This window comes from Ceratotherium simum, chromosome 1 (assembly GCF_057802395.1).
Source record: "Ceratotherium simum simum isolate JZ-2026a chromosome 1, ASM5780239v1, whole genome shotgun sequence".
Lineage (NCBI taxonomy): Eukaryota > Metazoa > Chordata > Mammalia > Perissodactyla > Rhinocerotidae > Ceratotherium > Ceratotherium simum.
Genome location: NC_141900.1, coordinates 4,199,008 through 4,210,007, shown reverse-complemented (window position 1 = coordinate 4,210,007; position 11,000 = coordinate 4,199,008). Strand labels below are relative to the sequence as shown.

The following is an 11,000-nucleotide window of genomic DNA, read 5'->3' as shown; positions in this document are numbered from 1 at the left end:
GGCTGCAGACGAGGCTGGAAGCTAGAGCCAGCTGCAAAGGGCCTGGGGCTAAGGAGCTGAGATAGGAGAGCCACGACACTGTGTCATCTCCACTCCGGAAAATGACTGATTGTCAACCGTGATTTCACGCTGTTTGTTTGAATGCCCAACTGAGTGTTTCTCGTTCGGTTGGTTTCAGCTTCTGTATGCAAAGTTCACGGAGTATCTGGAGGACTTCCATGTCTGGACCTCTGTGCTCAGCCGGCCCTCCTGCAGCACCTTCCTGCACACCCCACGCCTCACCGTGGCCTTCACCTTGCTCTGCTCCTACTCATGTCTTGCCGCCCTGCTCACTGCTGTAGGACAGGAGCAGGTAGGAGGCGCTGGCTTCCTAGTCCCAGACCTACAGTGTGACGCCTTCTTGACTCAGGAATTAGCAAAACTCACAGTCTGCAGAGAAAGGTTTATGCAGGGGAAGAGAGCCTGTGGGCCTCAAGGGCCCGGCGCGATGTGGGCCTGGAGGGAGCTGGAAGGGGTCTGCTGGGTGGGGGGCTCTGGAGGAAGCAAGCGCAGGCCTGCCTCAGCTGACTGCTGCCTTGTGGGAGCTCATGCCCCCTGTGCCACAGAGCATGACACCTCCACGGGTGTCAGCAGCCTGCAATGTCTGCTGAGAGTGCTTTTAAACTTTTGTATAGGGTTGGCAATTAATTCAAATTAAACATCCTCTAACTGAAAAAACAGAACAGTTCTGATAGCCACATTTGCACTTGAGATGCCCATTTGCGTTTCTGGTCTAACAGTCCCTCATGAGATGTGGAGATTAATTCTAAATCAGAGCAATCAGTTAGAATGGAGACGCTGCCTTTCCTGAGGAAAAAATCACAGCATGACTTTTGGGGTGAGGGAAAACAGTCAAATTTGCTTCTTTTGACAACCTCATGGCCATTCATGGGCCCCCCCAGTGGCTGGGAATGTGGTGAGGGGTCCATTTCAGAGGTGGGGTTCAGCAATGCGTCCACCAGAGAGCACGAGTATTCAGAGTGCGTGTGATAATAGTAATGGATTGGCAGAATTTTTTAATAGACTGACGTGTGTAGAATTTGTAAGAAAATGATGAAGAAATATCATCAAGTAGCAGGAAGGGAACAGCTGTGTCTAGCTGGGACAAGAATGGGGCCTGCAGTCAGGACACCTAAGGTTGCCCTCTCCTCTGAGGTCAACTAGTTGTCTGACCGTCTCTCTGCTTTGTGCTCAAGGTATTGATACCTTCTTGTCTGACTGTGGTAAAGATTACGTCAGCTGAGCATGTGGAGTGCCTGGCATAGAGTGGGCACTCCTTAGACGTTTGTGCAATCCAAAAAGATTTGTACAGGAGAAAAAACAAAGGATTTCTTATGATCTTTCTTTTTTTTTTACTCCTGGGATAGAAGGTCAAAGATTCAGTGAGAGAGAACTTTGGCTAAATATAAAGTATATCTTCACGTTAAATACCTTTGTGATTACAAAATGACCATGTGTTTTAAGTCGGACTTATTTCAGGTGATATTAGTAATGGCTGCTGTTGGGTTATTGCAGCTCACGTTGGATGTCGGCCCCTCCGATGTCACTCTTGGGTCCTTCTGGACGGGTTTCCTGTGCACCCTTCTGGCTTCTCCAGGGGCGCTGCTCTTGTCGCTGTTCTTCAGGCTCAGCCAGGTACCAGCGGCCGGTCTGCATGGCCCTGTTCTCCTGGGCGGCACCCTCATCGCCCGGACGCCCTCCCTGAACAACCTCCTTACATCTGCAGGAAGCCAGTGGGCCTCCCGGAGCAGAGCCGTGCTTGCCCCTGAGAGGAGTGCTGACGGAGGCAGCTCAGAGTAAGTGTGCACTTAAAAAAAGCTTAAAAGGTGATTTTGTTTGTTCTGAAATCACAGCAACAGGAAAATGATAAAGTCTGAAAGGAGAGAGTCGAAGACACTGGCCCATGATGGCTGATCCTTCTGGCTAGTCTACTGAGTAGACATTGTATGTCCTACTTTCCACTGCCCTGTGTTCATTAGGAGGAAAGTTGAGTTTCATTTCATGTTTAAAAGCCATTTTAATGGGTTGTCCAGGCCACACCAGGATGGAGATGTCGAAAGTCCTTGTTGCAGCCACATCCTATGTCTCAGGAAGGCCTGTCCTGGTGGAGTCAGAGGGAAGAGTATTTCCTGAAGAAAGTGCTCTACTCAGGAACCCTTAATCCCTGGTTTAACATAAGTTTGATTTTTTTATCAGGCCCTAATTCAAGTAGAAGGATGCCAGATGGACAGAAGACACACAAGGTAAATATAATTACACACAGCAGCTAATTCTCTGGCGTAAAACTCTAACAGTTATGTTTCTCTGGCCTCGCCTCTTGGCTGTGGCCTGATCACGGATGGTCAGACCTAGGGTGGGATGGAGACGAGGGAAAGATGTGCAGGAACCCGCCATGCAGGCCGGGGCCACTGAGCAGAGGTGGGTCCTGTGGAGACAGATTGTCATTTTCCAGGATGCAGGCCAGGGGGGCAGTTGTTCAGGAGTCTCATCAGAGGCCAGACGGGAAGGGGGCGGCTAGCAAAATTTGGAAACCCATGCGTATACAGGCAGTGACATTTTAGAAGCTGGGCCTGAGGGGAGCAGGGTTGGCAAGTCCAATGGGAGAGACGCTGTGAGAAAGAGGCCCAGGTGTTGATTCGACCACTCCTCAGCCCCTGTGAGGGGGCCGTGGGAGAAGCTGCCCCCGTGCTGGGTGTGCTCCATTCCAGGCCTCAGATACACGGACCCGGCCTGTGACACAGGGCAAGTTGCAGGGCAGTTTCTAAGTAGTTCTCCACATCATCACTTTGGATCTGGCGGATTGTACCTTTAGCTGAAGTCTGACTCTTCTCTGTAGAAGCGTTTTTGGGCACATGTGATTCCTTATGCTTTCCGATCTCTAACTCCCGTTCAAAGCCTGTTGTTAAGTGGGGCGCTCCATCCCCAGGCTTGTGTTCCAGGCCCGTTCTCTCCTCTGCTCTCCTGCTTGAAGCATGTCCGTTCCCCATACCCATTCTGGCTTTCTGCCTTTCCACCTTGAGCCTTGCCCAGCCCACTTCTCTGGCCAGTCTGTGCTCTGGCATTGTCCAGGTGGGCCTCCCAGTGGGCGGGTGCACAGTCACTCTTGGCTGCATGGAGCCTGTTAGTACTCCATCATTGGCTGTGCAGGGTGCAGAGGAGCTGGGCCCTGGGCTGCCTGTGCTTCTTTGCCAGAATCCATCCCCAGGCCTGATGCTTGACAAAGTTGGCTGGGCCATGCTCGAATCCTGAGGAGGCTCACAAACCACGTTACTATAGAATATGGAAAACTCTATGCATTGAGACATTAACCTCATCCTGACCTTGTCTTTTCTAGCATAACGTTCTCTCTGGGAGTGCTGGAGCCCAGAGGAGGGCGGCAAGCGGTGATAGTGCATGCTGTCCGCCCCCTGAGCTGGAGGCATGCAGGGCTGACCTTGGCCAGCTGGCTCCGAGGGAGAAGAGTGACCACTGCACTCTCAGTTTACAAGGGGACATGGGTGGTAGGTGTGCAACCCAACCCGCGGCATGTTGAGAGAGGCAGTGTGTGTGGAGCGGGAGTTGGGCCAAATGTGACTGAACGTTCTGATCATGTCTACACCAGGCCCGTCTGAAACTGAGGCCTCAGCTTTGTTCCAAAGTCCTGATGATTTCTGGCGTATACTTACCTAAGTTTGGTTATATCTTAAAAAAGTCAGTAATAGACTCTTAACTTTTCTTTAAGTTAAGAAATTTGAAGCTTCGCATTTTTTGATGCAAATTGGAGTGAATAATGTCCACAGCCGGCAGCTCAGCGATGAGCCAGTGGAGATGGAGTTGTGGGATCACAAGGGGCTGTGAGCCTGGAAGCGGATCCTCTGCAAACCGGGTCCCAGGAGGGCAGCCAAGAACCTACTCAGCAGCGTCCCAGAGGGGCCTCTCGGGCCTGGCCTGGCAGGGGCCTGTGGCTGCAGAGTGTTCTCGCGGCTCCAGGTCACCTAGGCCCTTGAGCACCGGGTTGGGGCGCTGGCCATCAGTGCTGCTCTGTGGGACAGTGGTCTGGAGGCCAGGTCTGGTTGGGCCTATGTGCACAGCGTCCTTCACTTTTTTAGGCAGGGGTGTAAAAAACCTGGTTTCCGTGAGTGGGTGGGGCTTCAGGTAGGTGGGCAAGTCCTCAGTGCCGGCACCAGTACCAGCCGGGAATTGGAAGGCAAACGTGCCCCAAGGATGCTAGCCACACAAGACAATTAGACACACGCACGGGGCCAGAAGGGGAGGGCCCAGGAGTGCAAAGGCTCACGCCTGACAGACCAGATGCAGACAAGGTGTCAAGAAAGTACTATGGCTCAGTACTGCTCTGCCATCCCAGCTGTTAAAAAACAAAATTCAACTGAGTACGTTTTAAAGATCTTGTTGGCTTTATTCAATGATTTATGAACCGAGCAGCATCCGATCTAGCAGATAGAAAGGAGCTCCGAGGAGCTGTGCCAAATAGAAGACTTTGATAGGCGGAGGAAGCGGGAACAAGGAAGCTGCACTAGGCAAAAAGCAGATTGGTCATTGCAAGGTCACCTTCCTTAGGGGACGGCAGGGGTCACTTCCTTAGGGGTCAGGCAGATGACCTCACTAGTGCTGACCAGGTGATTCCTGACTGACTGGCTTAAGATTCCATTTCTGGGAGACCCGAAACTGTAATTAAGTCAAGTCTCGGTTGGTGACGTGGGGCTTAGCGTAAGTGACTCCATTTTGGGCTTGTCATCTTACTTTTATTTTTATTTTTTTTGGTGAGGAAGATTATCCCTGAGCTAACATCTGTGACAATCTTACTCTATTTTGTATCTGGGACGCCACCACAGCATGGCTTGATGAGTGGTGCCTAGGTGCCTAGTAGTGCCTGATCCACGCCCAGGATCCGAACCAGCAAATCCTGGGCTCCCAAAGCGGAGCATGCAAACTTAACCACTATGCCACCGGGCCGGCCCTGTTGTCTTATTTTTAACATGTCCTTGTTTTATGTGCAGTGTGTGTCCCTTGTCTGCCTAACGCCAGGTTCCCTATAGGCGAGCGCTGCTCAGTCGCCTAAATTCACTGTGTCAGGTTGCCCTAGAACAACATTGCCTTCTGCCTCTGGATGTGCCCAGGTTGGGATTTACCTAATCACCTGAGAAAATGGGGCTCCAGACCCTCCACTTGGAGACAAAGAAATGTATGGGGGTAACCCTCTGCTTACACACTCGGCTCCAGAGAAACTACACAACAGTGAATGGGAGTCGCTGCTTACCTGGGAGAGGCCCCCTGCTCTGCCCTGACCCCTGCCCTCCTGCCCACTCCTCCTTGCTATGCATAGTGAAAAATATAAATTGTGGGGCAGAGAGAGGAATGGACTAGAGCCCAGACTGTGGCATAATTTTGGTGGACAATACTGACTGTACACAGCACTTGGCTCTGAGAATGACGGCATGAGATGGGGCCCCATTTTCATCCAGGCTGGAGATGACGGTTACTAAATGCAATTGTCTGCCATGTAGACCCAGCAACTCTAGGCAGAAATGCTAATTCCGTAAGCTGTGAAACTTGTGAAGACAGTGTTAAAAACACAAGATGCCAGTTGTCGGTGAAGAAGGCAGAGGGATCACGGCGTGGTGGGCTTGTCAGACGAGATGGAAGTGGGAAGAGAGTAAAGACCCCTCTGTAGTAAAATCATGACTCTGGGTATTAGTTAGGGTTCTCCAGAGAAGTAGAACCAATAGATATGTGTAAATATACGTAGAAAGGGATTTACTATGAGGAAGGCTCATGCGATTATGGAGGCTGACAAGTCCCAAGATCTGCAGTTGGCAGGCTGGACACCCAGGAAAACCAATGTTTCAATTCACATCCTAAGACAGGAAAAAGCCGATGTCCTAGTTTGAAGGCAGTCAGGCGGAGGAATTCTTTCTTAACTCAGGGGAAGGTCAGCCTTTTTGTTCTATTCAAGCCTTCACCTGATTGGATGGGGCCCATGCACATTGAGGAGAGCAATCTGCTTTACTCAGTCAAACGTTAGTCTCATCCAGAAACACCCAGGATAATGTTTGACAAAATGTCTGGGCACCCCACAGCCCAGTCCAGTTGACACATAAAATTAACGACCACACTCGGGTGGATGGAAATGATGGGCTCTGTTAACATGTGTGCCTCTGCCTGTTCTTCCTTAGCCCGTGGTGGTGGGTTTGAAGGACTCACTGCTCCCCGGTGGCTGAGGGGACCCCTGCCTTGGTCCGGCTCTGCAGCGTGGGTCCTTTGCGGGATGGTGTCCATGGCCTGTGGCTTGGGGACGGGATTTCTAGGATACAGGTGAGCTGTAGAGGTTTTCAGGTATCCTCAGGTCTTGGATGGAAGGTCTAGCATTTATAAGGAAATCCCTTTGTTTCTGGGAACTCAGGTGTGGCTATTGCTGTCTTAGTCCTCATTCCCGCACCCGCAACCGCCTGGGGTGAAGAGAATTATGTGCAAACCCAAAGGGTTAGTGGAACTGGCGCGCTCTGGGACGGCAGCCCAGCCTGGCTGGGGTCTCGGGTGTTGCAAGAAGCCACAGGACCCTCAGGAAGGAGGGAACCCAGCTACTGAGCTCTCGAGAGCGCCGGCTTTGAGCCAGGTGCTCAGGCGAAGAGCATGTCCTTACTCATCTCTGTCATTTGAAAAAGCAGACCCCTGTGAGGCAAGGATTGCTGCACATATGTCATAGATTCCGATTCTGTCCCACCACACCGCTGCCTCCGGGTCTGGTTCCTTGGGCAGCTCAGGTCCACCATCAGGACCCCAGGTAACTCAGTGTGGCTTCCGTGGGCCCACGTCTTCCTATACCATGAAGAGTAACCACAAAACCAAGATACTTTCCTCCCAACTCTTTCTTTTCTCCCAGTTGCGTGTACTGAATCACTGTGATGATGGGCAAGTTACTTAAAAAGCCCCCGTGCCCCAGTTTGCTCGTCTGTGAAACAGGAGTATTAATAGTGCCCAGTTGATAGGGTTTTGGGAGGAGCAGATGCTGGTAGCACAGTGCCTGGCCCTGCTCAGTGCTCAGGAGGTGTGAAGTTGATGGCTGTTACCACCCGCCCGTTTTCCTCCCCGTCCTGTCTCTGCGCTCTCTGTCTGTGTGGGGGGTTTCCTTTCTCTTCCCCACTCAGCAGCTTCGGGGCGGTTGACCTCCCCTCTCGGCAGGAAGAGACTCCCTTCTGTTGGGCAGAAGGACGCCGTGCCGCCCCCCTTCCCCCCTGCAGCCCCGCTCTTGCCCACTGGCACAGTATCACACGAGCACGGAACCTCCGGCCTGTGTCCCTGTGCCTAGGGGGCGCTGATGGCGGCTGTCTCCCTGGGACAGGTTTAGCCCCATGCAGTGTGTGCAGTGGCTGCGCCTGCTGACCCTCTCGGTGGTGTGCTGCGTCTTCGTCACCCAACCACTTATGGTGAGCAGCGCCCTCCAGGTTGGAGTCACGTTCCATCAACAGGGGGCCTGCACGGGGGATGGTGGCTCCGTTTTGGTGATGTATTACTTTTCTTCGCACCTTGACGAAGGTATGTTGAGGAAAAACTGGGAACCAGGCCCTGTGCGGAGCTGCACGTGGACCTCTTAGTCCTCAGACAAATCCCAGCAGGAGGGAGCCTCTTCCCCCCATTCTTCATTGGGACCCTGAGCCTTAGAGAGCAGAGTCTCTGGTCCAAGGCCTCCCCTGGGGAGTGGGTGGGCTGGAACCAAAGGCAGCTGACACTAGTGTGTGTTTGAGCTGGGCCCAGAGTCCCATCCCACCAGCAAGCCGGGACAGCTCTGTGGGGTGCTCAGCCATGGTGCAGTGACTCTGCGAGTTGGTGTCTCCTTCTAGATCGGCCTCGTGGCATTGGGCTTTGCTGGGAGAAGGAAAGATGACAAGCACTTCTTCACTGAGTCTTTACATGAAGCTACCAAGCATCTGGACTCTGAACTGGAAGAACTTTCCAGGACCCGCACCCCTCTTTCTTCAGGCTGCAGCGTTCCTGACTGTGCAAGTGAGATTGAAAAAGTGAGGACGTGGTCTGTGCTTGTTAACCGAGCTTTAGAGAACTGCATTGTGTCCCCATCATGCGTGTCTGAACTCACTCTCTGAATTCAAATCCGGTTGCACTTGTGGAGGCCCATAGGTGTATTTTAATTTCTTATGCTTCTTTGCATATGCTGTGTGATAGCAAGGACGTAGGATCTATTTCTTTACCCTTACCCCAATCCCAAAGAAATCAGAGCATCCAGAAAACAAGCTTACTTTAAAATATTGAAGCAAATGTGAAATATATTCTTGGCCATGATTTTGGAGAACCTTTAAGTCATATGCATTTCAGTGGACCCATGAAAAATTTACTCCTTCCTTCTTTCCTTTCTTCCTTCTTTCCGAAAGTCAGTTTTTCCTGTTGTGTGTGTAGCGTTCTCCCGCACAGTGCGGATGCCGTGAAAGAAGGGAAAGGTCTCCTGGCCACCAGGAAGATGTGCACAGGCTTGTTGCTAACCTGGTGCAATGACCTGCGGTAGGCGGAACGCTCGTGTGGAACGACGAGCAGTCAGCTATGACCAGGGACACCGTCCCGGTTTACTCACAGGCAGGCCGCATCCCCCCACTCCCCATCCCTACTCCCACCCTCTCAGAGGAGACCGAGAGCTCCTGCTGGCCACATGGCCATTGGGTGACCTGTCCGCGGGCTTCCTCCCTGTAGCCTCCAGCCTCACCCGGGACTCCTGACGATGATGAATGTGTGGTGAGTGTCAGCTCTGCACTCGGCTTCTCTCACACGCTCTGTTTACACTAATTTTGTCACTTGTTCCTTACAACACCTTGTGAAGTGGGAACAGTGTTGCACCCCCTTTTGAAGATGAGTAAAATTGAAGCCTGGAGGGGTGAAGTAGTTAGACCAAGGCTCCATGAGCAGTAACGTCAGGTCTGCGCTCCAAACCTGCGTGAGTCTCTCCCCTTTCTCCTGCACCCACGGCCCTCTGGCACGGTGGCGTTTGAGGAGCAGCATTGTCCTGGTTTCCCTCACACCTCTTGGATCTCGACTTTCCTGACTTCTTCAAAGGCTCTCTTTCCTTTTCTGTCCCCTGTGCAGCTATGCCTGCTGTGCTGCCATCTATTCCTGTCTGTCTAGAATCTCAGCCTCAAGAGTAAGGTCTCTCCAGGAATCCAGCCCTGATCCGGTGCCAATGCCCCCCCACCAAACCCCAGGACCGGCTGGCATCATCCACACCTGGGCTGACCCCATGGGGGCAGCCCGCTAGCACCGTGAGGTCCTAATGCCCCACACACCTGACTTCCTGAGGTGTCCAGCGGTGCTGCCCTCCCGCTCCCCAGGACTCAGGATGGCGCATCGGCCGCGGGGAATGAGCATCCCACCCGCAGATCCTGCACATGTAACTTCCCGATGTATACTTCCATTGTTTGTGAGCTTGCCATACATTCTGAGAGAAAGGACTGCCTCTGATTTCTTAGATATCCGAGTGCCCGACACAGTGCCTGGCCCAGGAGATGTGTGTTGATTGAATGAATGAGTGAGAAATAAACACATGAGTGCCTTCCCTGGCTACTGTCATGCCCTGACCAGACACAAATTTAACATGAAAGCAATGGTACTTTTTTAAAAAAAGGAAAACAGAGGTCATTTCTTGCTAAGACCATACTTTAAAGTGGTTTTTCCGCACTTTGAGCATCTCTAAGAGAACATACCGTGCACATGCTGAAGATCATCGCTCCTGTGAGTGACGGTGGCAAATGGGCCTCTCAGGTGCAGCGACTCCAAGTGATGGGGCAGCTGCGATCCCTGCCAACAAGACTAGCTCGGGACTGGACATGAGCAGAGTTTGTAAATGGATCCACCCCCCTCGCCGACCTGCTGCCCCACAACCTGGTATCTGGGATCTGCACAAAGCAGCTCTGTCCCCAAACCCCGGGCCCAGTGCGAGGGCAGCAATTCTGCTCTTCCTCGGCTTGGCGGGAATGCCAGGGCCTCTATCCCTTCACCGCAGCCCCCAGGCTCACGGCTCTCTCATCCCCACAGGTCTTGGCTGCCCGACGACAAGCACGCCGCCTGCGCTGGGCACGTCCACCATCCACAGCCCAGCTCAGAATGACCAGGGATAGGATGAGAAGAGAGATGCGAACTCGAGAGGCGCTGAGGTGAGTGGAAGCCTGCGATGGCTGCTCTGGTCCAGCTCCCCCTTCAGAGGGAGTGCCACCAGCATCTGGGAGTTGGGAGTGCAGGTGGGCCCCAAAGCCACCCTTTCAGCTGACCCACCATGCCCTCCAGTGCGTGGGATGCAGAGAAACTGCACTGCTTGGTTCTACAAGTGCCAGTGCTGAGAAATTAGTTAAGAAGTTTACCCCTCCAGGCCTCAGCTCCCTCATCAGTGCAGAAGTTCACACACGTGATCAGATTTGATCCCCACCATGTCTGCACTTAGCATGCTGCCTGGGACTACTGCTTCTCCAACTGGGGTACACATGGGTGTGGGAAGGCATAAGATAAATAAAATACCTCAGGCATCAATTTAGCCCAATGACAAGTATTTAAAAAGTAGTCTAATGTTAAAATATGCACAGATACATTATGATACTCAAGGCAAAATCTGCGTTGTTGTTTTTTTATATAAAACACAAAACTTTAGAAATATCATGCTCATGACAAACCTCTCCAGCTTAGACTTTAGACGTATTTCTCTCAATAGGGCCCATTCTCCCGCCTCATCCATGGTGGTTGTTGGGTTGAACTACTGTAAGAAGCCTTATATACATACTAGCTGAATCTTTTTCTAAATTCCAGGTGTTATTTGGTGTGTCTCAAATCCTTCTGATGTAGTTTGTCAAGGATTTAGGAATTCCTGATATTTTTCCAAATATGGTGTTGTAAAGTGTGCAATGGAACCACCTCCAACTGTCTTCTTAAAGATCCCTTCAGTACAGCATGGAGCACCATTAGCTGCCCCTTAA

At 52.0% G+C, this 11,000-nt stretch overlaps 1 protein-coding gene across 2 annotated transcripts in view; it reads left to right on the top strand.

Moving 5' to 3' along the window:
* PKD1L1 (polycystin 1 like 1, transient receptor potential channel interacting) overlaps positions 1–11,000 on the top strand; it is a 137,181-nt gene that overhangs the window by 81,723 nt on the left and 44,458 nt on the right. For both annotated transcript variants that reach the window (XM_087431360.1, XM_087431405.1), the window contains 9 exons: positions 179–352; positions 1,555–1,674; positions 1,766–1,835; positions 2,236–2,282; positions 3,374–3,539; positions 6,213–6,351; positions 7,379–7,463; positions 7,878–8,054; positions 10,072–10,190. In XM_087431360.1, coding sequence (XP_087287486.1) covers positions 179–352; positions 1,555–1,674; positions 1,766–1,835; positions 2,236–2,282; positions 3,374–3,539; positions 6,213–6,351; positions 7,379–7,463; positions 7,878–8,054; positions 10,072–10,190 — 1,097 coding nt within the window. The remainder of the gene's footprint in view (positions 1–178; positions 353–1,554; positions 1,675–1,765; positions 1,836–2,235; positions 2,283–3,373; positions 3,540–6,212; positions 6,352–7,378; positions 7,464–7,877; positions 8,055–10,071; positions 10,191–11,000) is intronic.